The 27372-nt window shown below is 45.3% G+C and overlaps 2 protein-coding genes and 1 long non-coding RNA gene across 8 annotated transcripts in view; 2 read left to right on the top strand and 1 right to left on the bottom strand.

Moving 5' to 3' along the window:
* The first annotated feature begins 236 nt into the window (after window positions 1-236).
* On the top strand, window positions 237-5816 carry ZP4 (zona pellucida glycoprotein 4). 2 transcript variants are annotated; one of them, XM_069019464.1, is made up of 13 exons: window positions 237-468; window positions 805-926; window positions 1005-1107; window positions 1284-1373; window positions 1668-1823; window positions 2196-2383; window positions 2550-2647; window positions 2985-3115; window positions 3311-3500; window positions 3575-3722; window positions 5026-5104; window positions 5419-5535; window positions 5657-5816. In XM_069019464.1, exons 1-13 carry the CDS (start codon window positions 270-272, stop codon window positions 5797-5799), a joined length of 1764 nt encoding a protein of 587 aa, XP_068875565.1. In that variant the 5' UTR covers window positions 237-269; the 3' UTR covers window positions 5800-5816. The 2 variants fall into 2 exon arrangements, with proteins under 2 accessions (XP_068875565.1, XP_068875566.1); XM_069019465.1 differs by lacking the exon at window positions 1284-1373.
* A 3264-nt stretch (window positions 5817-9080) lies between these two features.
* LOC138112402 (uncharacterized) overlaps window positions 9081-27372 on the bottom strand; it is a 31549-nt gene continuing 13257 nt past the window's right edge. For all 4 annotated transcript variants that reach the window (XM_069019460.1, XM_069019461.1, XM_069019463.1 and 1 more), the window contains exons 3-9: window positions 22296-22457; window positions 19560-19746; window positions 18590-18744; window positions 17277-17303; window positions 15706-15824; window positions 11745-11869; window positions 9081-11238 (exon numbers count right to left, since the gene is read on the bottom strand). In XM_069019460.1, coding sequence (XP_068875561.1) covers window positions 11773-11869; window positions 15706-15824; window positions 17277-17303; window positions 18590-18744; window positions 19560-19746; window positions 22296-22457 — 747 coding nt within the window. In that variant the 3' untranslated portion in view covers window positions 9081-11238; window positions 11745-11772. The remainder of the gene's footprint in view (window positions 11239-11744; window positions 11870-15705; window positions 15825-17276; window positions 17304-18589; window positions 18745-19559; window positions 19747-22295; window positions 22458-27372) is intronic.
* Window positions 11876-27372, top strand: part of LOC138112403 (uncharacterized) — a 28309-nt gene continuing 12812 nt past the window's right edge. Inside the window, exons 1-2 of one of the 2 annotated variants that reach the window (XR_011151730.1) lie at window positions 11876-14751; window positions 15520-15608. This is a non-coding gene — a long non-coding RNA (uncharacterized lncRNA). Of the gene's footprint in view, window positions 15609-27372 lie in introns of both variants that reach the window. The other variant, XR_011151728.1, reaches the window with a different exon arrangement.

The following is a 27372-nucleotide window of genomic DNA, read 5'->3' as shown; positions in this document are numbered from 1 at the left end:
CTCAGGGTAAGAGACAAGGTTTGAAGACCCTCCTGGGGCTCCACAGTATGAATAGAGACCCATCTCTTGACATAAGTTCAATTCTTGCCCTTTGGTTTTCTTCAAAGAGTGCAAGCAGACTCTGCTGAGTTCAGGTGAAAGCAATGGAAGGTGTTAAACTGCTGGGCTGGGTCCACCACACTTCAGGGATTCCTGGTCCCAGCTGGGTCCACAATTTAAAAGGGCTAGGCTAAGGACAGCTACTTTATGGGCCTTAGCAAGAGAGCAGGATGGGTGTTGTAGGGCAGTCTAGGGCTGCATTAGGAGCTATGCTCTTCTGGGCGTTTCTTGGTCACCTGGCTTTGGTTATGGGGGCTCATGTCAGTGTTTTTTCTGATCCTACCCTGCTGATTTGTGGCCAAGAAAGCTTACAGCTCACCTTGCCTCCAGGCTGGGAAGGGAATGCATCATTTGTACTGACTACCTGGGGTGAGACAATGTCAAGTGGCATTTTTTAGCCATATCTTTGCCCAAATGCAGAGGTGAAGGGAATGAGAAGAAAGAAACGGGTTCTGATGTGAAGCGTTGCTGAACAGCTTCAGTGCATCTTGTGTAATAAGGGGGCTGTTTATGTGACACAGCAGTCAAGGATTTGGCAAAGGGCTATGCCTGGATCTAGATGGTCTTGGCTGCTGGATCCTCTCACTGCTGTTCTGACCCTAATGCTGGCTTGGTCCCTGTTTCCCACAGAAAGGTAGGTTTGTAGTGGATCCCATCTGCAATATGGGATGCTGAAGCCCCTGCTGCTGTGTCTTCTTTTCCTAGATACTGAAGGGAAGGCACATACTCTCCAGAATGACTCTGACTGCGGGCTTTTGGTATCTGGGACTCCAGATGGCTCCAGGAAAGTATCGGTCTCTTATGCTGGCTGTTATGTCTTTGAGTGGGTGAGTGACCTTAGGGATTCTGCTGGGACTGTAACCACTGCTGCTCTGGCTGTCCTGACTGGTGTGGTTTTCCCCTAGGATGGCAATTACCTTATACTGGTTGGGCTTGAAGGAACAGATGCTGCTGGGCAAAAGGTTCTTCATGAAGAGACACTACTCAGGTGCCCTGTGGACCTTCCTGGTAAGATACAAGCAGCTGTCAGAATCTTGTGGTGATGAGTGCCATTCCTTTCAGATGACTGTTCCTAGTCAGTTTCGGGGCTAGGAGAGGGGACTTATTGCTGTGCAGAAAACCCCATGGAAGAGGGTTTGGACATGGGAGCCACCAACTTGCTGGGGACTTGTGCCTCTCTGCAGGGTCAGCAGGTGAACATGCTCATTGTGTCTCCCAGACGTATTCTTGGCTACATGAGTGCCTGCAAGTTCAAGGATTGAACTGGAGACTAGGTACAATGATTTCCTTAACTGCCAAGAGTTGATCTAGAACACTTTATCTTAACAGATCCAATTTAAGTCCAGTTTCCTGTACATGGCTTCGGGGGGAGTCCCTGTTCCATGGAAAGGCAGCTCCCTCCTGAGCAGGCTTCCATGACAGATCCAGGCCATGTGTTTGACCCTCACCTGACTCTAACTTCCCTTGATTCATATGCAGAGTCACCAGGACACCTTCCACCAGTGTCCTTCATGTCTTTGTCCCCCTGCTCTTGTGCTTTAGCTGCAAAGTCCTGCTGTTTTTTCCAGCCCTGGATGCTCCAAGCAGTACTGTCTGTTCAGCTGTTCCTAGCCAGGACCGGCTGCTGTGTGCCTCCCTGCCCATCAGCCAAGGAGACTGTGAAGCACAAGGCTGCTGCTATGACCCCAGAGACAGGGTGAAGCCTTGCTACTTTGGTAATACAGGTAAGCCTGAGCAGCTCTCCTCCCTTCCTCCTGAGCTGCTGCAAAACAGGATTCCTCCCTTTGCTGGCAGGGCAGGGTTGGTGTGTACCACTCCTGCAGGTGGCTCAGGGCTATGTTTTTGTCTGTCAAGAATATCATGTCCCAGTGATGTGTCCAGCATTTTCCAGTGTATTGCCACAGACCTGGTTTTATGGCTAGAATAGCTGTTGTTAGAGCTGGTTGTGCTTGTCTTGCCATGCTTAGCAGTTGTTTTGTGGGCTAAAGGCAGGACAGCTTGCAGGACTTGCTGGTCTTGTCTTGGTTGTGATGTTAGGGCCTCCTTTCCATCCCTCTTCTGTCCAAGCTCAAGACTGATTATAACTTTTCCTCCAGTGACAGCTCATTGCACACCAGATGGCCAGTTTTCCATTGCTGTTTCTCGGGATGTGACCCTGCCACCTGTTGCCCTGGACTCAGTGCAATTGGCCAGTGGACACAGTACTGGCTGTGTCCCTGTCCTGAAAAACAATGCCTTTGTTGTGTACCAGTTTCCACTCTCTGCCTGTGGCACTACTTTTCAGGTAAGAGCTGCAGCTGTCACTAGGCTGGAAGAGCTGCAACAGCCTGACGTGGCTTTGGCTGCTTAATGGACATCCTACAGACTGCCAGAGGCCAAATGCTGTTCTCCAGCCTCATATTGATCCAGCCTGACTTTACCACAGTGATGGTACCTATCTGTCATTCCAGGTGACTGGAGACCAGGCCATATATGAGAATGAGTTGGTGGCAAGCAGGGATGTGAAGACTGGGAGCCTTGGCTCTGTCACTAGGGATAGCATTTTCAGGTATTACCCTGAGGCTGATGTTGCTGGGTGCCACTGTGTTCAATGTCACTAGAGAAATTCCTGCTTGTCACAAGCTCTGAATTCACATGAGGGCACTGGAGTAGGTTAAAGACTGGTATGTCTCTAATTAGTAGGAATAAAGCTGGTGTTGACCAGTGACACTCTGCAGATTCTCAAATTGAAACACTAAAGAGAATTTCAAGTATTTGTTAAAAGGAAGTGTTGGAAGAAAGGGGATATAACTAATTAAAGCAGATGGTATGTTGCCATTTTGGAGAAAGGTCACTCTGATACCTCCTTTCTCTTTTCCTGATTTGGAGCTTTCCTTTCCCACCAGGTTACATGTCCGATGTAGTTATTCCATCAGTGGGAGCTCCATTCCCTTGAGTGTTCAGGTCTTCACATTGCCACCACTCCCTGCTGTGTCCCAGCCAGGTCCTCTGTCTTTGGAGCTACGTGTTGCCTCAGGTAGGAGAGGTTTGCAGGACCTACTCAAGCCTCTCAGTGCAGGACTCTGGTCTCTGATGAGTAACAGTGGAGTATTAATGGGTTAACCCAGCACTGCTTCCCTGCCATGGTGTGAACATACTGATATGGCTATAAAGGACACCTGTACCTGTTTCTTCCTGCTCTTAAATGGCTCTTGGGTTTCTTCTGTCCCAGATGGAAGCTATACTTCCTACTATACTGACAGTGACTATCCTGTTGTGAAGACTCTGAGAGACCCTGTTTATGCAGAAGTCAAGCTCCTTCAGAGAACAGACCCAGACCTGATTTTAGTTCTGCACCACTGCTGGGCCACACCAAGCACCAACCCCCAGCAACAGCTGCAGTGGCCAATTTTGGTGGATGGGTAAATGACTTGTAAACCACTTTGGGTCAGGGGAATAACTTGCTCTTTTTTCACTGCTTACCTTTTCTCCTCAGGTGCCCTTATGCAGGGGACAACTATCAGACACAGCTGATGCCTCAGAGTTTCACCTCAGGACTACTGTTCCCCTCTCATTACCAGCGTTTCACCCTCTACACATTCACCTTTGTGGACTCCACTTCCCAAGAGAAACTCTCTGGGCTGGTAAGATCCTGTTCTGACTGCCTAGCTTCATATTTAAGACAAGTAAAATGTGTGAGCAGTAAGAACCACTTCATAATTATGAGACTCTTGGGGGAGTGGGGAAAAGACTAGAAAAATCACCTCCTGAAACAGAAGGGGAGAGGTTGATGCCAGAAATCTTATTCCCTGAGGTGAATGTGGTAGAGAGAAGATACATCACTCTATGTGTGACAGAAAATGTGACTACTAGAAGGGTAGTCGTTTACTTAAGCAAATCCTATCTTGTCTCGTGAATTAGCTTAGGGTGTGTGCTCTAGTTATGCTGATGAATATTCTCTAAACTATGTTTCTTGGCCAAAATTACTTGGAAATAACTCTGAATACCTTTTGAAGCATCTTGGACTCTGAATCTCATTGAGCTTCTCCAGTTAAGTCACATGAAATTCACCCTGCTTTGTACTGTTTGCTCAGCCCTCGTAGGATCAATTAATACGTAAAATTGGTCTCAGCTGTACCTAACAAGGTTCACAGTGTAGTGGTGCTCGGGCAGCCGTATTCCAGGTGTCAGGGAGAAGTGCTGTAATGCCGAATTCGACCGAATTTGAAAGCATATGGTGTAAAGGTTTTGAAGCTGCCTTGCAGCGGACAGCAGAGGGCTCCAAGGTTACAGCCTGGGTGTGAAACAAGCCGAACAGACTTTCCTGCCTTTCCCCATCTGTGACCGGGTGCTCTGGTATGGAGTTAACTCTCCTCATAGCAGCCCATATGGTGCTGTGGGTTTGGATTTGTCGCTAAAACTGTGTTGAAAACAGATGTTCTTGCTGCTTCCTGAATAACAGTTGCAGAACACAAAGACTTTCTCCTCATTCTGCTGTCTCTCAACCCCACGTGAGTAGGCATGGAGTAGGCTAGAAGCTACAAGGCAGCAGAGCCGACTCAAATTGGCCAAAGGAATATTCCATGGTGCACGATTTTATGCTCAGCAGTAAACACTGGGGGATTTAATCTTCCAATGTAGCTGGGCACTTCTCTGTCTGTGGGAGCCAGGTAGGTGACTTGCCTTTACATCACTTGTGCTTTAGGTTTTATCTTCCCTCTTCTCCTCCCCTTCACTTGTTTAACTGTCTTTATTTCTCCAGCTACAGGTTTTCTTGCTTTTGCTCTTCCTATTCTTTCTCTGCCCTGCTGGGGCAGAATAGGGGGAGTGAGGAAGCAACTGTGTGGGTGCTTTAGCTGTTGGCTGGGGTCAATGCACCACACCAGGATATCACCAGTCTCCAGATACTGCCTGAGGGATTTCAGGCTGTGTTCCATTCTTCTCTAGGTGTACCTGCACTGCAGTGCTTCAGTGTGCCACCAGTCTGTACAAGAGTCCTGCACCACCACTTGTCCTGCCAGAGCCAGTAAGTGTCCTGGCCTTCTGCTTCCCTATCCAAAGAGGCAGCAAGGGCCTAGTCTCCAGGCTGGGGAGTAGGGGAGATATGTAGCCTATGGACTAATTCCCTTGAGCCATGGATATCTTGACAAGGCATTTCCTGCTCCTTTCCACTGACTAAGGGCTCTTCTTGTGCCAAAAAGGCAGAGGTCTTCACAGGCTCTTAGCTCTGTGTGGACTGACGTGGAAACTTTGGTCTTCAGAGCTTCTTGTGTGTTGACAAAGTTTGCTACCTTCAGGGCTATGGGTCTTCTTACCTACAACCTTCATATTGCTCTGTAGGGGGTAAAAGGAGTGCTGAGCATCCTTTTCAGGAAGGTACTTCCCATGTCTCCAGCAAAGGCCCTGTGATTTTCCTCCAGGATGAGCTAAGACAGGATACAGCCAAGGATGACCTTGGTAAGTGTTGCAGCAGAGCAGGAGAAGGGGGCCAGTCTAAGGCTTTTCTACAGAAAGGCTGAGCCCCTAGCTCATCCCTGTGCCTCACTGGGAGCATTAATTGGGGTGTCTCTCCCCACAGGAGCAGCTGTGTATGCTCCAGCTCCCTGGGCTCTGGGATTTGCTGCTGTGGCAACTGGGGCAACTCTGTGTGTGGTGCTTGTGATTTCTGTGCTGTGGCAAAGGAAGGTGTCAGCAACACATGAACTCAATGGATTGCAATAAAGTGGCTGTCAAACCCATTTGGTTGGTGGTATCCCTTCCCCCAGCAATTCTAGATAACTCTTCCCTTGCAAATAAAATCTTTTATCCCAACAGCTGTGAAAGCAAAGCTTTCCACATGCTCCAAACTCATCTCACTCTGGAATTCTTCTGCTCTAGGCTTGGTGTTAACTGCCTGCCTTGGACAAACTGGAGACCTTGTCAAGGCCTGGGGTGCAGACTGAGGCAGGATTGATGCTAGGTAGTGTCAGCATTTCTGTTAATGAATGTAGTGGCTTTCAAAAGTAGTGACCTTGGCTCCATTCAAACACTGAGTAGAAGTGTAGCAAAACTCACTAAAATGAGATCCTGCAGCTACTTCTCTGGGGATGCAGAGCAGGTATCTTGACTGTGCTGAGGAGCTGGGAATTGCACACTTGTCCCTAAGGCACTAGGTAAGTTAGGACTGTGCTCCTGTGGCAGGACTGGAAAGCAAGGATGCCAAAGCACTACACAAATGGGCCTTCCTAATGATGCTGTGCATGAACTTGCTTTTCTTGTCCTAGAAACAGAAAAGGGTAGGTGGCATTTTTCTGGTGAATGAGAATATGGAAACATCATTCCAACTGGAAAAAAATAAAAGGTGATTTGAACTTCAGGGGAAAAAATCAAACTTTACCTAGAGATTAATCTTAAGCGTTCATGTGACAGCAGGCAGCTAGGAGTCTTCAAAGGTCTTGGATTAAAGCTAATTTGACAGCACTGTTGGCCTAACAGTGCTTTTCTTAATTTTTTAACTTATTTCTTTTAGATGAGAAATAAAACCTGCCATTTTGAGCATCAGGAGCAGTTCAGTGTGATGTTGTCAGTCCTAGCAGCTGGGCAGCTCTCTGAGGTCCTGGGTGAAAAAGTACAGCAAAACTCTGCAGGCAGTAGAGGGGAAATTGGGCTCCACCCCCTCCTTCCTGCCCAGCCTGGGGGAGCTCTAGTGCTTGCACTCACACTGAATTCTGTTTACAGCTGATGGGGGGTAGTCCTTGGGGGGGAAAGAAAGATGTTTATCTCTTTTTTTCTCTAAGATTTGATTAGAATCTGTTAGGGACAGGAGAGGAGTCTTAATTGTACTGCTTTGGGGCCTTTAAAAGGGAAGAGTAGCACTTATACGTGGAAGCAAAGAACTGATCGGTAGCTTGCTTGAGGTAGCAGATATTGTTCTTTTTAATTAGTTTCTGCTGATACTGTGTGATTAGGAGGGTGTTAACAAGCGGTGGGATCTGTGTTTTAATTCCTTTCCTATTCCAAGAAACTTCAGGAGTCATCTTATATTCTTATTTTTCTAGTAGAACTGCTTTTCCCTGCTACTGTCAGGATAACCAGTGATCTTTGTCTAGCATGCTTTCAAAATCTAACCAGAAGAAAAGACTGCTCCAAGTTGTATGATGCGTGGGAGAAGGAGATCACAGGCCAGAAAAAAATCATTATCTGAAGATAGGTCAAACAGCCTCCTCCTTTGGGGTGGGCCTCTGGCAACTAAATGACCTTTGTACAGGTGGAGCTCTGTCTGGAAAAGCAGAGTGAACTCATAATGTGCCTCGTGACAAGTCTTTAGCAGCTGTCTGTAATGTTAATTAACTGGGCAATTAGAGGAGTAACATAACCACACCTTCTCAGTGCACCAAGCAGTGTGTTCTGGCACTGGTCTTAAGTGTGTGTGTAAGCCAAGACCTAAACACCTCCTGACTGCTACTGGAGCCTTCCTATGCCTCAGTAAGGGAGACAGAAATATCTGTTTAGAGAGTTTAGGTGCCTGTGTCCATGCTGAAGGGGCTGTGAGAGTCAAGTCCCTGCTGCCCTTCGTGGAGTCACTGAACCATCCCAAAGTGGCAGGGAGCTTTGGGTGCATAGCATATGGGAATTGTGTAGATGCCCCTGCAGGGACTGTCTCTTTTGGTGCAGAGCTGGGTGTAGGAGGTTGGTATGATGCTTAGTGTAGGGTACATGCAGTGCTAAGTGGAGGTGGGTGAGCAAAGAATTAAACTTAATTCTCTTATCCACTTTGGGGAGTCTTCTGTGTTTAAGGCTTGCTACTTGGTCTTCAGCCAGAGGGAAGGGCTTGAGCAGCTGTGGGATGAGATTTGTTCTTGTGAAGCGCTGGCACAGGGGCAAAGGCAACCTGGAGGTCTCATCCTCTGGTGCACTGGCCCTGTGTTCACTGCCTGTTCTCCAACACCACTGGTGTGTTAGTGGCTCTCCTGGCTCCTGTTATGCAATATTTGCTTCTGCAAGCAGTGTATTCTTTTCTTTCTATCTTCACAGGTGTGCTTCTGGCTTACTTTTTTTCTAGGCCTCTACATTCTTTAGTTGGGTCTCATTGACTTTTCACCATTACTTTCTTTTGAATACCTGTGTGACTTCGTGTCTGCACCCTCTTTAGCTTCACTCCATACCCCTGGTTAGACATCTGCAGGTGAAGGGAAGCTGCTCTGTTCAGGAGGGTGCTGCTGGCTGGGAATGAAGGAGCTGAGGTCTTACAGCGGGGATACTGCAACACGTGTATCAGACAATGAGGTCTGTGGAAAAGAAATATATATGGACAGATTCTTGATAGGTATTTTCAGAGATGTTTATTTCTCCAGCCCATGGCCGGGGCTCTGCTGAGGAACTGCTCAATCACGGGACCCGAGGGTCCTTGCCGGGCAGGGGAACACAAAACAACCAGTGGGGAACGAGGCTGACCAGGGGCAGGGAAACCCCGTGTCTCCCTCAGGGCCCCTCTCCCAGGGCTACATGGCGGGGGTGGAAGGGGACCCCAACACTGAGGAAAAGCAGCCCTGAGGCCAGACAAGATCTGTCATTTGTGACTGTTGTGTAGTGCTGCTACTGAATCCAGATTTTCAGAAAGAAACCCCCGTGCTGAGCATCAGCACACTTTGTCCCAGTGCCTTCATTGATTCTTCTTGGACGTGCTATGTGTGCTGCCTGTCAGTGGAAGCAAAGCCCACCAACAGTACCTAATACAGGCCACTCAAAATTAACACATATGTTTTGTCATAGCTGAACTTTCAAAAAGCTCTCCTCACCCTCTAGATCTTTGAGAACAGCACCTTCTTCCAAAGAGCAAACTTGCTGCTTTGCCAAAGCTAAAGAAGTTCTTTAAAACCTTGGAGGTAGCAATTCCTTTTGACTAGCTATGCTCACCTGACACCCTAAAGGTATGGCAGTTGCTATACTACAAGCCAGGTGTTCATTAGTAAAATATCTGAAAACAATTATCATAATAGTAATACTTTTATTAAATTTCTTATGCTTGTATTACAATGGATCCTGGAGTAGACAACTATACAGTATGTTACACATTATAAATACATTTATTTCTGAAAATACATGAACATATTTAATATAATGCTGTAATAAAGAAGAGTGCTAGTTTATCTTAGTAAAAAAAAAAAAAGGCAAAAACAAAACACCCAACAAACTTCTAACAGGAATAGAGGGGGTTGTAGAAAATACCAGTTCATTATGCTATGTCTTAAAACACAATTCAGTTAGCACTGATTCACATTCTGTACATTCCCTGTAAAAAAAGCTGGAGGGATAATGGAGGATGTAAGTTAATGCAGGATTTTTGTCCCCTGTATTTATGGAGATATACAGACTATTCACAGAATAATCAAGTCATAAATCTTTCTAGCTTTGGATGAAGCTAGCAAGCTATACAGTGAATAACCAAGTCCTGCAGCAGCAGCTAGAACTGAAACATTAAACACAGCAGCTACTTTAGGGTGCTAACCTTGCGTCAGCACAGCCTTTTCTTTTTAATGGCGATTTGGGTTCAGCTTGTGGGGGTTGGTCATTGTGTTTGTAGGTTTTTTGAGATGCTAAGTAACAGCAGTAGCAACCCTTCTGAGTACTTTGAGAACCTGGCCTGGGCTACTGCCCTCACTCATCCCTGCAATCTACTGGCCCTGGAATGGCATGGCTGAGATGCTCCGAATCCCAGAAACGATCCTGCTCTGGTTTGGAGGACTCCAGTGGCTCCAGCTGATGTGGATGAACAAGGGAGAAGCATCTGTTACTGAAAGACTAAGCTTGCTGAAGTCGATCATTCCTGTCAGCTTGTCAAATCTTTGTTCTCAGGCATGTTGGGGTTGGGGAGAGATTTTTAAACAGCAATTACTTGACTTGTAATTATATTGTAATTTATGGGGTAGGATAATCCTTTATCAAGTGGCAATGTTAGTTTACTTAAATCTTTACTCCATGTGTGTTAATTACTTTGCTAGTACCAATAAGAGCTAGTGTGCAGAGACCTCGGCATCCATGGGACATTCAGAAGCATGCATTGCCTGTTCCTTGAGTCAGGAAGCAGTGGACATGTGGCAATAAGGCAGCCACCATGCACAGTCATAATGTTACACAGTTGTTGGTGTATGCCAAAGAGCACCAGTTTATAAAGAATATATATTAATTACTTTCCCTTGCAGCCTTGCTCTCCTTCTCACCTTTTCCCAGTAGAGAGCACAGGCGGAGCCAAACAGCAACGTGACTGCCCCACCTACAGCCTCAGGCCCCACCTGCACGGACAGAGCACTTAAATGGAACTTAAAAGTAGGAATTCAAGCATGGTATCCTGTCCCCCCTCAAAAAAAAGAAGATTGATTACACAGTGGCTGGGCTGCCCTGTGGGGCACAGGCTGCCCTGGATGCCCCCTCCAGTCTCTCGAAAGGCTGATTCCTGCAGTGCTGCTTGCTCTGCTCTCTACAATGAGTGTATACAACGCCAGCTTCTGGGCAGGGTAGCACTGGAGTCCAGGGGCCTATGCAGAAGGAGCAGGCCCACAGGACAGGAAGCTAATGATGGATTCAGGAATGACCTTAGCTTTACATACTTTGTTTTCCTGTTGGATTCCAGTGAAATGGCACAGCTGTCCATAGGCTGCTCTGAAGGGAGGAGCTGTGCTGGGGCCAAACGATGACTGCAGTTTAGGTCCCCCAGATGGAGGAGGCTGTCCTTTCAACAGCCATCTCTGTCCTGGGCAAGGAGTCCCTGGCACTCCTCTAGATGATGCTGTGTCCTATAAAGCTAATGTTTAGTTCAGCTGGAGAAGTCCCAAAAAAGTAGTGATAGTTTAACAGCTTCAGTGTTTCAGGTAATTCTGTTCCTAACTCAGAGAGGAGGAAGAATTTCCAAATCTTAAAAGTCTCTGTTGGTTGTGTTCCAAGATGCTAACAAGCAATTTTCATCTGTGGCTAGACTTTTTAAAGTACGTTTCAGATTCGGGAGCGAAGCCGTACATAGCTGAGCATGTATCTGCCCACAGACCCTTCTCAACATTCCCCTTCCTTCTTTCCCTTCCAAAGCTCAATTTGGAGTTGCTCTGTTGACAATTGTAGGATGTAGATTGCACATAGTAACCCTGGGATTCTTGATTTTGTGTCCTTTGGTGTTCTCACCTTGACTTTCTGAAACAGAAACATGCAGTGAATGTGAGATTAGAGAGAGTTTCTCTGCATTTAGCCTGTGGGCTGAGTTGGGAAGGTGGGAAGATGAAGCTGAGGCTGGTTTTCTTTTAGTCTTTATTATGGACAGATTGTTTCTTTCCCAAGACATATCACTGGCTTATTATTTGGAAGTCTTTCAACTGCAGATAAATGAATTTACTGCCTTTTACGTTTTGTAAAAAGGCTGTGTGATGTAGCCCGTATGACTACGGTTGCCTTTAAATTGTGGGTTAAAGTAAAAATAACCCAACAAATCAAAAGCTGGGTGACTATTGAAATGAAGTTCTATGGGCCAGTCCTCAGTAGGCATCAATCCACATAATTTGAACTTCAAAAACTGGACGTGTTGCTGTCTTTGCATGCTGGAGTGTGTCTGAATGAAGGAACAGGACTGCCTCATTTTTGTGCCAAGAAGAACTGAAAAACCCCAAGCCAACCCACAAAGAAACACACGCTGCTTTACTTACTTTACTTTGCTCCATTTGACTCAGGTTATCAGAAAGGCCACACATTTTCATTCTTTGTATTTTGTCCCAGAACAATCATGGAGTTCCTCTCAGTTTTCCTCAGTTCTGAAGATATAATATCTGGCCTTAACAAATGGAAAAATACATCTGAAGTTGGCAGTGGCCAGAATGCATGGCTGTGTTTTTAATATTAATATGCTGTGCATATGTATCTATACCCAATGCAGCTTCCCCCTCTCCAGTCTGAGATTCCATAACAGATGCTGTCCAAATATTTGTGGCAGCATCCAAAAACAGAGAGCCACAAGATGCAGCACTTAGCATGGAGCCACACTGTAATGGATGGACCCAAACATCATTTTATTCAGAGCAACCAGTATTTTCTGCTTAGCTGGAAGCTGGGGAATAGACTCATGGTTGAATGTCACAGGGAGCTTAAAATTTCTGGCCTAAAATAGTAAGTAGGAAATGAAGTGTTTTGAAGAGCAACACTAAGCTAGCTGCTGTAGACTATCTCCAGCTTAAGTTTTTGTTTGTTATGTATTACATATGATTGAAATGAGTATAATACGTCCTGTTTGGTTGAATTTACTTAGCTCAGGCCTCCAGGACTTATGAGAGACAACAAACCTTTTGAAATACTTTCTAAACACATCTTTGAAATAGGTTCTGTTTAAGAAAGAAAAGCTGTAGTTTGTTTTTGGGGGGTTTTAAAGCAATATTTGAAAGATATTTACAGAAAATAAATAGCTAATAGCTATTTACTTCAAATCTTTGATTTGAAAAATTTTCAACTCAAAAGTCCTGACTAATGTGGTGCAGACTCTTTATTTTGCAAACTACTGTTTTCAGGTTTTTTTCTAAATGTTGTACATTTTTATGTTTTGTTCTGCTCTTAGTTCTTTTACAATGGACTGGTCAAACTTCTTTCTGCCTTGATGTTCTTTAATTCTTTGGTGGTTTCTCAACCCTGAGCACAGTGTTGAGAATACCTTAGTATTAATATTCCATGTGAAAGCAGCATTCAGACCTGGGTCTGAGGTTCTCGGGCCTTTTTCAGGCTTTACTCTACAATATTGAAGATGGGGTTTTGTAATGTTAGACCTGCCCTGTCCTTCCTAGCTTATGTCACCCTAACCACAAAGTAGGTGTCATACAGCAGCAAGTTTTTGGCGGCTTCAAACTGAAACTATCCTCTTTATCATGAAAAATACTGTATTTGAGGTTAATTCATGCCCGTGCATCTGCATTAAAGCTGCAGCTCCCATAGATACCCAGGTGGGTATATCTGCACAGGAATGTCGGGAGGCGATTGCCCAAAGCTTCCTACATTAGATCCTGCCCTGGAAAGTGGAGGACCATGTGCTGCCTAAGTTCATAACACCATAATGAAGTCAGTCATCAGTTTGTTCTGGTCCTTTGCACAGAACAGATGTTGCTTTGCAGGAGCAAATGTATTAGCAGGAAAAAGAAAATGAAATGAAAACCTGAGCCTGTTTAGAACAATGTGTGACAAACCACTGAGTCTTGTGCCAGTCTGTTTACCTTGGCAGGCCTCCCCTCTCTCCTGCTAGAAGAACCAAGTTCTCTCTGCTATGAGAATTCTTTTGTGGATGTTAAAAAAAAAAAAAGTCAGAAAAGAAAAACAAAACAACCACCCTGGAGCAGATCATTCATCATACACAGAGTGGGAGCATGAAAGGGGTTTTGCTTTGACCTAGTTACAAAAACAAAGAGACTTTCTCTAATTGCCCAAATGACTCAAGTGGGACTGGGTGTCAAAAGCAACAAATCTTTGCTTCCTTCAGAGCTGTATGTTAATACAGGGCACCAGGCTGCAGCCTGTTTCGGTGCAAGACCTGGAGCCCAAGAAAGCCTGGGTAAGCAAAAGCCAGCCAACTCCGTACGTCTGCATGTACAAACAGGACCAGGAGCCAGGACAAACATGTTTCATAAATTATAACAAAGACAGTGGCTTTAAATGCTGTGAGTAGCAGGGCTTCAAGGTTTGCTTTGCCAAGAGCTGCAGATGAGTGAGAATTTATTGCTTTACCATTCTGGTACTGCTGCAGGAAGGGTCAGTGTTACTGTCCAGCAGCATTTGCTGGTCTGTCGTTGATCCACTAAGCCTAACTTTTTACTTCATAGGAACCAGAGGGTAACTGCATATCCAAACTGCCATACGAAGAAGGTGCCCAAGTTTTCCAGGCACTGGTGAAAAGGACAGGGTTGGTACACTGCTATTGCTGGGTTTGGGGTAAAAAGAAAAAGATCAAAAACATATAGGGCTGGGGAATAAGAGCTAGAATGCAGGAGAAAAGGAAATGGAGGGAGATAAGGCACATGAGTAGAGGCAAGGGTTTTATGTAGATGTACAGGAGAAGAAAGTTAGTAGAAGAAAAGGCCATTCATCAGCTACAGAAAACAGCCCACAAAAATCAATGTACAAGAGCTCTGAAGATGCCTGGATACAGCCAGGCAAAAAATTGTCCATTTGGCATCTCATTGTACAGCATTTCCATGACAGTTGTCCATTCTAGGAGACTGATTTCTAGGGAGCTAGAAATTCTGCTAGGAGCTATTGGGCTGACCCTTCATTGGAAACACATTAATTTAAGCAGCTGAGGACCTAGCCTTCAATTCTCATGCAGGGAGTGCTGGTGTTGTCCTCTGTGCTGCAGAGATGGGGCAAACAGAGGGTTAGAGAGACAGAACTCCTCTGAAACCCAAATAAAAGTGCTGGTTCTATTAAGGTTTAGCGGGAAGGTTCACAGGAGTTTGTATTTTTTCCCCAGCTGGTTCACCATCTATTTTAGATGGAACTGTTTGATCTCTCCCTGCTTTGTGTTTCTTTCAGTTTCCCAAACAATAGGAGGAAGCTCTCCTGTTACGTGTGCTTGGGCCCCAACCAAGCTTTCTCAGCTGGAAAAATCACTCTATGTATTACAGACAGGTTTTTTTCCAGCTGTAATTACAAGATTCCCAGTTCCCTTATGGATTTTGTAAGGTAGGTACAGGCTGTTTTAAGGGGAACAATAGGACATTCCTGAGTGCTTAAACGTTGTTTCCCCACCATCACCCCCTCTAAAACCGGAGGAGGGCTTAAGCGCATTTGAGCTGTTCCGCTCAAGGTTACTGAGACCTCAGCTGAAAAAACATCCAGGGAGGTGCACAGTTCCATCTAATTCTCCAGCTTTGGTGACTAAGATATCCAGGCTCTTCCTGTTACCTGATTATATACACAAACACTCCAAATTCACCAGACTAGCTGGGAGGACTTGGCAAGTGCACAGGGAATATCTGTGCAAGGGGTAGCTGGCAGCACTGTCAGATAGATGTGCACAGCACAGTTTAGCTCAGAGGCAAGGCTATAACCAGCCTGGTAGACAGACTTGCCCAAGGAAGCAGCATGGATCACTAACTAGAAATAAGACTTCATGTTTGACCCAAATGTTCATCTACAGCAACAAACAGGTCCCACCCATGAGCACACATTCAGCAAACTTCATCTCTTCTTCTGACAAAAACTGTCCAGCTGAAGCTGACTGTCCCATCCCAACACACATCAGCTACAATATAGTTACTGCCCCACTGGATGAAAGGTGGGAGAGCAGACAAAGGAGAGCATAAATCCTGACTGCAATGCTTCAGAGGGAGCAGGAAGACAAATAATTAGGCTATAGAATGGCTCTGGCTAATTGTCATCATCCCCTTGCCCTGCTGGGGAGAAGCACCTTGTTATAGGAACCCTAATGTTTCCATGATTCTCACACAGGTAACATCCAGTTGGGACCCTAGAGCATCTGGGTACTAAGGAAGCAAATGCTGCTGCTAGCCAGGACCAGCATATGCAATGGAAATAAGGTAAGGAGTGGTCCTCTCCAGGAAGCAACAACCAGAGGTGAACCTTCTACCACCTCCTCTCAACACTAAGTGAAAATCTCCCACAGCATTGTCTCACCTATACAACTGTGGGCAGGACCTCTTCAGAGCAGCAGAGGACAGCCCCAACTTGTTCTGATTTGTCAACCGTGTCTTCCTCATAAGATCTCTCATTCTCCTCCAAGCATGGCTCTCACCCTAGGGAGCAAAAAGAAACCACAACTTAAAGGACCAGAGGCAAGTTGCTGGCAAGTCATCTGGCCCACATGTGATACTTCGGGGTACTCCAGGGTGGTGGGAGGAGGGAAGTTTCTTTATTTCAGACAGATAGGGGTCAGGGCCCACAAAAGAATTTTCAACACTGTGCAGTGATGCCCAGTGGCCAGCCTGTGCCTGTACAGGACACAAGGAGACAGGATTGATGAACTGTGAGTTAATACTATCTTTTTTTGTATTTTGTTTGGTAACATTTCTCTGCCTAGGACTGCTGTTCTTTCTGACTTAGGATTTCAGAGAGTGAGGGCACCTCACTGGTGAATGCTGAGTAGCTGCCTAAGGGCACGTTTTACCCTATTGTTATGCTGTACTAAAGGAGAAAATCGGTTTGGTTTCCTACCTACTCACATGCGCGGGGGGGCCTTTACAACAAAGCCCAAAAAAGCACTTTGACTCTCTTACCCTTTCTATTAGGCCAGGTGCATTGGTATCAGCTTTTTTTAAGGTGGTAACTTTTGTGGACCATGAATTAGAAGAGATCAAGCCTTTGTTTCCCTGTCACGTCCGCAAGCCACAGCTATTGGGCCCTTACATTTGAAATGCTAATAGAGATTATCAGGAGGTCAGGGAGTCTCAGGAGGCCATCTCTAATGTTTGTTCTCTCCAGGACCGGCTATCTGGACCCGTAAACTAAATGAAGCTGTGAATCAAAAAATTTAATGGTTTTTTTCCCTACATTGTTTTAAATTTCCTAAAATTATGACTGGAAAACCTGGGGAACAGAACAAAAATTATCATGTCCCAGAACTAGCAAAATGGAGAGAAATTATTCCCATTTCAGTGAAGTTTTCAGACCATTGTCATGTTCCTGACATTGTTCTGCCCTGTCCCGAGGCTCCTTCTCCCTGTGTGCTGGCGCTGGTGTGCCACCAGCAGAGCCATTACTACAGGAGTTGTGGCCACCTTGAGAGCACAAGCTGGCAGCGGCCCAGCCACACTTACCAGCCCCAGCAATGCCTACTGCAATTGTTCTTGGGGATATCTGAAAAGTTTTCAGTTCAAAGCTTCAGATGAGGTCATGGCTCAGCTGAGAACTGCAACACCTGATTCAGTGCTATTGAGTTAATTGACTGTAAGCGAGACTGTTAACTCATGGAAATAGCAAACCTCTGTGTTTACAGCTAGGATTAATGTGTGCTGTGGAAGGGGTTTGAGGCCTCAGCAGTTAGTCCTTCGTTATGCTGGTGTTGTCTCAGACAAGCAAGCACTGCTGATACTGCAGACAGCCTGAGGAGCTGATGCTCCTGTCCTCCATGAGAGTAAACTTCGGGGGTGAGCAAACCTCTTTTGTTCATACGGTGCTATGCACTACACGGGCTTACTCTGTGATAATGTAGACACAAGTTAAATATATTCTGCAAAGGCAGTACATACCGAGATGTTCTTGCTGACGTCCAGAGCCTAAAAACAAAAGACAATTACATTGATAAATAACAAGACAGCGAGACCATTTCCCAGAGTTTGCAACTGACTAGGCTTTGTTCGCAGCTCTGCCCTGGAATGTACCCATAGCCTTGGTCAAATCCTTTATCTCTTTAGACTCAGTCCCTCACACATGTGATAATCTCTTCTTTCTCCTTCCACCTCTTGCCTCTCTTTTATATTTAAACTGCCAGTTCGTGTGTGTTGTACCTAGTAGCCTGGGGATGAGTGCAATGGACAGAATTCCCATACAGTACCTGCACTGTAGGAATAACTGGAGCATTTCATGTTCAGGGTACAAAATCCAATACTAAGTGACAATACTAAGGTGTGATTTAAAAAGAGAGGATGAGGATTCAGTTTAAAGAGCATGGATCTTGGTTCTACAGTCCTGTGAAGTCATCAGAACTTCCCATGTGCTTAAAATACTCTGGAAGCTGGCCGGACACAAGGCAGAGCATGGAGCACCTTTCAGGACTCAGCCTTAATTTGGGTTCTGAAGTTCATTGAAGTGTTTCTGACCTATTTGCAACTTTGGGGCGGAAATTTCATGAGAAGTTAAATTCTTTCAGAATTTCAAAGAGAAGTGAGTCTTTCCCATGAGAGACCTACTCCTTCCTCTTTCCTGTTGGGCTGGGAATACTCTGATTAGTCTCTGCTCTGGCATTTCAGCACTTCTGATCCCCACCGGAACATGAAAGTGCTGAGGCAGACACAAACAGTGGGAAAGAAAGGGAGAGGAAAGCATTCATCCTTGCTCCCTTGGCCTCCAGTGACACAGATTTGCTGAAACATATTCCCTGGAACATGCTTTGAGGACTGGAGCTAATTACATTGATATGCTGCCAGTCTGGTAATTAAGAGTGGCCAGCTAAGGATTGATCCACTAAAATTTTTGTAAGTGGGAGTGAATGCTTGGTTTAATCTCACTAGCATCAGTAGTGGAGATACTTATGACAGATTCCACACAATGAGTTATTTGGAGTTGGTGAGGACTAAACCCCATGCTGCTGACTGCAGTGCTCCTCCCCCCTGCACCAGTGATCCATTTGTGCCTTTCTTGGCATAAAGGCATAGTCCTTCTTCATTTAAGGTTGGGAGCAGAGAGACACAGACCCCCCTGACCCTCGCTGGCCCAGCTCCGCTCAGCAGCAGACAGGGTTGGCTTGCTCTCCTGGCACCTCGCTCTGATCTGCCTGAGCAGAACTTCTCTCTGCTTCTCCCACAGGTTCCACTCAGAGTCTGGCTCCAAGCTTATCACTCACCTTTTTTACTGCAGGGTCCTTTGACAGAAAAGCCTGTCCCTCAGCCATACTCCCAACTTCTCTGAACTCATTCTCCTTGTTGTTCCTATTGTTTGATGACTTCCTGAGCCCTACCATTGGCTGGCTCTTTCCTGATTCCGGGTATCTCTCACTTCCTGTAATGAAATGCAAGGACTTATTTCTTAGCAGTGTCCTGCTAGGATGGCCTCTGGGCAGTGCTGTCAGCAAGTTATGACTTCAGATGGGATGAGAACCCTAAGGACCTAAAGATGGGTTAAGACCCCATGTGATCCCAAAGGCTCTGACTCAATCCTGCTAGGAAGTTGTTCTGTGTTTCACCAGGTATTAGAAACAGGCTTAAGTCCAAGGTTTGAAACAAACTAATCAGTCTCATTTAGTGAGCCAGTTAACATCTAACATTGGATCCAGACCTTTCATCTGGCTTTATCATCAGTAGGCTGAGCCCAGTGTTTCTCAGCCTTCTGAAAAAGTTGGTCTCCGGATCCAAGCTTTACAGCTGGGGCTTATTTCCACTTGGTCTATGGAATAAATCATCATCCAGGAATGTGTTCTGTGCCTACTTGAGAGGGTAGAAGACTTACAACAGGCATAAGACTTTCCATCTTAGATCAAATCCTACGTTGCGGGGGGGAGGGGTTCTCCACTGATGGTCCCATTCAGGCATGCTAAGTTTCCAAAAGAGCTATTATATAATGCATTTGTCCTAATCTTTACAGACACAGCTGCAAAGCAAAAACCCCAACTCACACACATGAAGCAGCCAGTGTTACAATCCTAGGTAGAGACAGAGCATTTTAAATTGCTTCTCTTGGATTTCAGCTAGGGTTTAGTTCTACTAAAACCTTGCTCTGTTCCCAACTGTCTTTCCTGGGGAAAAGAAAGTGGCTGTTCAGCTTGTTTGACCAAGTGGTGGCAAACGGGAGGCCAGGTTAGAGGTATTTGAACTCACCATTGCAGTTGCTCAGCTTCTCGGTGTTTGCTCCTATTTCTGGGATGATCGAAAGATCAGAAGAGTTTCCAGTCTGAACCAAGAGGCTGTGAGGTCTGCTCCTTCCAGCAAAACTTGTTTTTATGTCTTGATATGGGTTAAGGAAGATACTGGCAGCTCCACAGGAGCAATGTTGCAGAAGGTACTCCTACACCAGACAAAAAGAAAAGTATACAGGCTCTCAGGCTGCAACGGCGCAAGGTAATGGGTGGTGCGATGGTACAGAGAAATTGTAAACATTCCAGCCCAGGAATGTCCATCCTTGTCCTGGGGCCCAGCAGAACCTGGACAAATTATTTAATTCTCTAAAAGGCTGAACAGCCTGTAGTTAGTAATACAGAGCTCTCATGGCTTCATTAACATTTAACTTATATCACTCAATACTCAGCATCTTTTCAGTTTGTTTCCCAGAAGGAATTGAGTAAAAATTTCTAAACAGAGAGCTGCTCAGCTAAGGCATTAGTGTAAATAAACAGATCAGCTATAACAATGACTCATATTTTAAGATGTTATTTGTTTTGGAGCATGCACAGACAACAATATCTTGTATTTTTATTGATGGGATGCCATCGTTTTCTTGTGTGTTACCAGCCAGATTGACTGTATGTGGTACGTCAGCCAGTGTACTTCTGCTGTTGCTGGTGGGGTGAGGAAGGGGAGATTTTCTACCTTGCAGAACCATGTTGCAGAAGAGATTAGTAGGGCAGGAAGGAAGGAAGGAGAGCTTTATCCGGCTGAAGCAGAAAGGGAACCAGACTGTTCATTGGTATTGGAACCAGGACAGGCCAACACTGGTTTAGCACCTCTGGAGACCCCCAAGCAATTGAGAGTTTCAATGTCACTTCTCATCTGAAATATGTTGTCACAGCAGTGTGGCACTTTGCATTACCTATACCTTTGGGAGATGCTTTGCAAATCTGATGAAACATGCTGGGTTTGGCACATGCTATTATAGATTTCCCTGTAAAGCAAAGGATGTGGAGCAGCAGTGTTCCCTTTGTGTCCCAGGATGAAAGCTATCATTTCAGTGGTGATGTCTATGCACCTCTCAAGAACAGCATCGGGAGCATTGATTATCTACAACCCTCATGACCAGCTCTTAATACCATGCTAAGCTATCTCTGTTTTGGGGGCTCTGTCTTCCCTAGCCATGTCTGGGACATGGAAACCTTTCCATGCTCGTAGTCTATAGTGATGGTTTGTAAAGGAGCCTTTGGACACCCTCCAAATTGTGGATGGCAATCTTCACGTTTCATGGCAAATGGGGTAGCAGCATTCCTCTTCTGTTCAGAGGGGCTGTTCAGAAGAAAAAGATGGTGATGAGCCATCTCTATATGGCTCACATATTGGAGATGCAGGCACCACAGGATACCTGAGAGCGCCCAGTTTTGTAGACTACACTGCAAGTGCTGAATGCTACATCTGAGGATCCAATTCCCCACTGAACAGTATGAGACAAATGCATCTGAGAAGACACTGCTGGGAGATCTTCAGAAGTACCAAAAAGATCAAAGTTTCAAATATTTAAATGAAAGCATAGTGCCTTTCATTTCAGTGGGAGCTGGGGAGGGGGCATGTACACCAGATGAGTTTGCAGCTTGGAAGAGTTACTTCAAGCAATGACTCACAGTTGTAAAGCTTCAGGAAATGTGTTAACAATTCCCAGGCTCTATGTAGGAGGCTGCATTCCTCTGAGTGTGAGAGATGGGCACGTGGAAATGACAAGCTACTCTGCTCGGCAACCTGACTCACAACTTGGCTTTGGCTCTAAGGAGGAGTCGGTCACCTACTGCAGATCCAGTCCCAGCAGGTGGGAGAGGAGCACCAGGGGAACAGTGACGCTATCGGGAGAATAAAAGAGTCGCCACAGCACGTCTGGGAAGAAATAGCTGAGTGTGACAAACTCTTTCTGTTCCTTTGGGGAGTGATAAAATAAACAAAAAGCAGGGGAGGAAAAAAGATGGAAATCTGGTGTGATTGCCGAAGAAGAGGTGGGGTAGAGCTTAACAAAATATGCAGGGGCTAAAAAATGCTGAAAGAAATGCTAGGAAGACCCTGAAATTATTTGCAAATTTCAGTCAAATTTTCCAGCTAGCTCTGGCTGATAAAAATGACAAATGGGAACACTGAAATGTTTCATGTCAGAGATTCTTCATCTGGCAGCTCAGGAGCACAGGAAGGGAAGAAAAGCATGGAGCTGCGTCATGGTATCGCTGCTTCTCTTTCCCCTTACGTCTGTTTTGTGAGGAATTCTGGGATTTCGACAGCTTGAAACCAGAAGGAAATGAAAGATCTTATAATTCAAAATACAATTGCTTAAGGAGCTCTGTGGATCTTGTTTTGACAGCATTGAGGAGAGATGTGTTCTTGGGAAGTTTACAGCTGTAGAGAAGTAAAAGTTACTGACTTAGAGCAGGCCATTGCATGAGGTGAGAGGGGTGCTTTTTAACTCAACAGAAGCAAGCACATCTGGGAAACCAAATGGAAGAAGAACAGAAACTTAAGCCCAGCCTCAGGAAACTAACCCATTGTTGTGGGTGAGGCCTCCCTGAAGCCCGGAGTACCCATACCAGGTGGGTGTTGGATGTGGTAAATGGGCATCTTCCCTCACACAGAAATTTCTGTTTGGGCCTTGAATTTATTACTCAAGATACATTACTCTATTACTCAATGGAAGATACTATGGTGTCTGCTTACCTCTTTTATCTGGCTCATCTTCTGCTCTTTCTGTAAGTTGCACACTTGTTTTTGGAGACGCAGGTTGTGCTCCTGAAGCTGCCCAATCTTCTCAATCAGTTGGCAGATGTGTTCCAGGTATCCCAAACCAGATCCCAGGGCTTTGCTGTTACCTTGGTTCACCTGTAATGACAATGCATCTTGGACCATGGAGTAACAACAGAGCAGTTCTTACTAGGAGCTGAGAGCCCTGCACGCTCCTTACAGTCATGTGCTGTGATAAAGTCAGGCTTCCTCTTGCAAGGGGCTTTGGTCTTACCACAGATTTGAGCTACAGCATCACTTGCTGAAGCTCTTTTCTCGATTACTCAGCAATTTCCACTGTCACAGGGATTCTTCTGACTGATCACAGGTTGATGCAGAGGAAAACTTCATGACAGCCTGTTTCTAGTTCCACCTCCCAGGCTAATTTTTGTTCTTCCCTGGCCGCAGAAGCCTTACAAACAAATATGGTTCTACTGTATGCTATAGATGGCTGGGGTTATTATGGCTCACTAAGCCCATAGTCCTTCGTGCAGAGTCCACTTCTGTGTACGGAAGCTGAGCTTGGCTCCTACCCAAAGGCACATTATCTGCAAGTAGCATTAATGTGCTGAGTTGTGACCAACTTGGGGGTACACTTTGTGTGCTGTACTCAGACCCTCATCACTGGTGTGTCTATGAGAGAAACATACTTGAATCAAGCTGCCAAAGTGAAAGAACATCTTTCCTCTAGTCTTTAGTAGATCCCAGCTTACATCCCTGCTGCTGCTTTCTCAGTCTTGAAGAGATGCCTGAAGAAAGTCTGCAGGATCAACTTTGCTGTCTGGCTGTGGAAGGATAATCTCTACCACCTATTTCTCTTCACCCAGGACCTACCAGAGTCTCACTGCTGCTCAGCCAAGGGCAGTGCTGGAGACAGAGAGTAATCCTATGGCAGAAGAAAAGCTACGATGCTTCCCAGCCTCCTGCTCTGCACCTCACTGTCTCTGGTGCCAGGACTTCCCCATGCGCAGCGAGTGTCCTCCCCTGTGCCGTGATCAGACCGTGTCGAACGTGCTGCTAACAAACCCATGCCGGGGCTCACTTCCACCTTGGCGCTGCCTGCTGATGTGCGTGTGATATCAGTGAGTAAAATAGGCCTCGATCTTTACAAAAGCAGTGCTCTAAGTTTATCTTACTTCAAAAAATAAGTTCCCTCTACAAAAGCAGGAAGCTTACTCTGTCTCCTTTCCCACAACAATCTACATTTTTGGGGAAATGCCAGCCCTGGGACTCTTCCTGTCTTTTCATTATGTCAGAAAGCTCATGGTGTGTTCAAAAATAATCAACATTAGGATTTACTTCTTTTTAAACAAATGATGATACAACATTATTTATAAACAGGTATTATTAAATCCAGATGCTTTTGTGTCTGAAGTTGGGACAGAGGTTGTTGACTCCAAGTCAACCAGTCATTCATTTCATGACTTTTATTTTCCTCTCAAGGAGAGCCTGCAAGAAGTGGTGGCAAGACAAAAGTTACTCAGCCATAAAACTGAGTACTTACTAGGGCTGTGCAGTGGTAAGGGGCACAGCCCCAGGACCCAAAGGGAGAACAAAACCTTTGTGGTATCTGGTGGGAAAAACTTGAATCAAAAGCACTATAACCAACACATCTGAAAGCAACCAGGGATTTGAGGGTGTCCAGCTTCAGAAGCATAATTTTCAGAAAGTATATGGGTATTGCCTTCTGAAAATTTGGCCATTTTGAGCTGGCCCAAAATGAACAGTCATTTTTTGTACACTGTTCCAATGGATAGTCAGAAAATACAGGCTTTCTGCCACACTGTATCCTCTTTTTGCACATCTAGCAACTCCCCTTCCTGCCAGTATGCTACTGCATGACTGGTGGCTTGTCTGTACTGCCCTAAGGAGACACTGAGCCAATCCAAGCCATTATAGCTATGGAAACACAAGGGGAGGCTACAAGGGACAGAGGAGGTCTTGGAGAATAGGATGAAGTAAAACATTTGGGTCTAACTTAGATTGGAGAAAAAGAACAAAGACGAGACTGTGACCTCTTTCAGTTAGAGACCCTCTTTTTGTTCCATATTTGTTCTGTGCTTAATGTTGTACGGTCCTGCTTCATGTCCATGGCTGCTGGGTTTGTAGGGCAAAATGGGCAGGGGGAGGAGAAGAGAAGGATAGGCCTTGATTTTCTGTGCTCTGTGTCTAGGGCTGAAGGCACTGGAAAGCAAAGGTGTGTTTGGGACAGGCATGGAGAAAATCTGGCTTTTAGCAAAAGTTAGAGAGAACCTCTAAGTCCTGAGAGTAAATACAGGTGCCCAGAAAATGAGAGGGAAAATGTGTAGAGTAGTTGCTCCAGGTCTTGGGGCAAGGTGGATCTACTCCTGTAGAGGACCTAAACCAGACTGAAGGTTGGACTCAATATGCTGAAGATCCCTGTTTCACAGCCAGCCTTCAGAGGCTGCTTAGGGCACTTTGGGCTATTTAATAGCAAATTAATCTGCATTTTATTGAAGTGATCTCAGAAAGAACAAATCAGGCAAAGCCTCCAGTGCCGGCACATTCCTGCTGGGCCAGCCTCCTCTGTGGACAGAATGCAATGGTAAAAATTTTTAGGGGTGTGCTTCACCCTGCTCACCCTCCACAGGGCCTGTTAGCATCAGGATTGCGCAGAGATGGCAGGTGTTCTATACAGGACATTCGTATTTAGCTGTAATTTAGCTGGTTGCCCCCAAAACAATTGCACAGAGATGGTCACTCTAGGAACCCTTCACGGACTTTGTTTTTTTATAGACTGGAAATACCTGAAGAACCCTGGCTATCATTTGGTGTTGCCAAGTGCAGCATACTCTAGTCTGTCTTGTTCTGGTCTAAATATTTTCCTCTCAGCACCTGTGAGACAGTTTTATGCAAGTAGTGATGAGTGAGCAACCACAGGAAAACTGCAAACATTTTACATTTTCTCCCATTCTCTGTCCTCCCAGTTGAAGCTTCATGACTGAAATTTGTCCTATTCTCCACATGGGAATTGTCAAATAGTGTTGGAACAAAAGCTGTGTGCCCATTTTTGAGTTGATAAAGCCTATGAAGAAGGAAAAACATCTTGCCTACTTTTCTGTAAGGTGAAGATATGAAGGATCATACAGACAATTTATGAATCAAATGGTTAAAGCTTCTCTAGGAAAGTAAGAATGTAATATATAAATAGGTGCCAGATTTTGCTTTCAGGTACATGAGATTGAGCCAGACCCTCATCTGGAAGACACAGAGTTAAAGGCTCCCAGCTATGCTATGCTCAGTTACTCACATTATGTTTTTTTGACCGTGAGGAGTTAAGGTGCACTACATTGACTGTGTAACTAAAGAGGGATCTCTGTCCTTGTCAGTGCTCACTTGACTAAGTTTTGGGGACAGGTTTTCAGTATTTGTGTCCCTGGCAATAAACCATGACAGTTGTGCTGGCCCACAGATTTCTTAGGAAGCTTAAAAATACAGGATCAGCATCTGCACTGGGAACTTTGGCTTATCAAGAGCTCTCTAATCAATATTTTGATTGGTGTAAATCACATTTTTCCTCTGAGGCTACCCAGCTCACAGAGGCGAGAGCCTGAGCTCTTGTCTCTGGGGAACATTGTGCTCACTGCAGCATCTGAGCACTACGAAGATTTGAAGTTCAGTGGGAGCTGCAAGAATGAGAGTTGCTTTCAAGCCTCTAGTCCAACCAATGTATAATCAAAATCTGCATGTCTGATCATCTAGTTAGCACTTTGTCCTGCCTCATTTCAGCCATTATCTGTTGCTTGGATGCAAGTGATGTGCTTTTCTACAGTTGGGCTCAATGGAGAACTGTCCTGTACTAGACCTGGCAGCAGGAGCTGAAGATGACGGGCAGTTTGCAGGGGAAGCTTTTCTTTGTTCAGACAAATGCTCACTGATGTATCTTGCATTGCCTTAGGTTTCTGTGCTTCACACAATGCTCTTCGCTTTTCTTGTGGATAGTTTTGGGTTATATAGTTTTGGGTTATACTATGCTCCATCCTGCCATACATCCCTCACTGCATGCTCTTGTCATGTGCGCATGGCCAGTACAGGCAGCACGGTCACTGCGCCACTGGACAGGGAACACAATTACAAACCTCCCATCACGGGCTCAGAGCAACCAATTGGTGATGCCACAGGCTGAGCGGGAAGCATTTGTCACTGGCAGCTGACAGCACCAAAAGGCTTGTGAATAACAGGAAAGAGAGGGATCGTGCTGTGTATTTCTGACGGCTCCACCCTGCTGTCCAGGAGAGGCTGTGCTTGCTGATAGCTTCTGGTTTCCTCTGAGCAGCACGCACAGGCTATGGAGCTGACCATCACAGGTAGCCCTATCCTTGCCCTGAACGGTACCACTCTGTAGAGAAACATTTTGACTGCTTTGGCCCAGGATAAATAGCGCTGCATGAATAATGATTTTTTTTTTCATTTAATGATGACAGTGCTCTCACCCTCTTTCTTCTTCTAGCCATATGGGCTGGGCTGACTTTAAATGTAAACTTTATGGAGTGTGAGGAAGTGTTTGTAAGGCAAAAGCATCAAAAGCTATGTATCTTCAAGCTTAAAAGGAAATGCTTTTATTTAGGCTTCAAAGTTCTTTCTCTTGTTGTTTGACAGCTTCCATTTTCTTTCATCTTTCAAAATGTAGGCAAATTTCAAAATAACAACAGTTCAAAACAAAAGATCAGAAAGCTTTGTCTAAAAGTGCTGGACTGAAATGACTTGATGTATATTTTCAGCCAAAGCCATTCACCAACTGAATCCAAATGGTCAAAACATTCAGTCATTTCCAGTCTCTCTTTTTCAGCATTTTCCTTCCTGTTCTCTTGGAAGTGGCCTCAGCAGCAAGGGATGGTCAGGAGGGCATCAAGGGATGACTTCATCCAGAGACTGAGTCCTTGTTTGGCTGTGGTGAGCCAATAAGCACAGTTGGAATCGCCACAGCCAGCTGGACTGGGGAAACTCAACTGCTCTTCTGTTACTTGAAAGCTCCCAAAACCATCAACAGAAC

Source organism: Aphelocoma coerulescens, chromosome 6 (genome assembly GCF_041296385.1).
Source record: "Aphelocoma coerulescens isolate FSJ_1873_10779 chromosome 6, UR_Acoe_1.0, whole genome shotgun sequence".
NCBI classification, from domain to species: Eukaryota; Metazoa; Chordata; class Aves; order Passeriformes; family Corvidae; genus Aphelocoma; species Aphelocoma coerulescens.
This window is presented reverse-complemented; position numbering and strand designations above follow the sequence as displayed.

Excerpts from the sequence above, each read along its gene's own strand:
- ZP4 (XM_069019464.1), top strand. The coding sequence starts at position 270 with ATGGGTGTTGTAGGGCAGTCTAGGGCTGCATTAGGAGCTATGCTCTTC. Across the intron at positions 2,384-2,549 it reads CCTGTGGCACTACTTTTCAG|GTGACTGGAGACCAGGCCAT; the intron begins GTAAGAGCTGCA and ends CTGTCATTCCAG. Across the intron at positions 5,536-5,656 it reads TACAGCCAAGGATGACCTTG|GAGCAGCTGTGTATGCTCCA; the intron begins GTAAGTGTTGCA and ends CTCTCCCCACAG.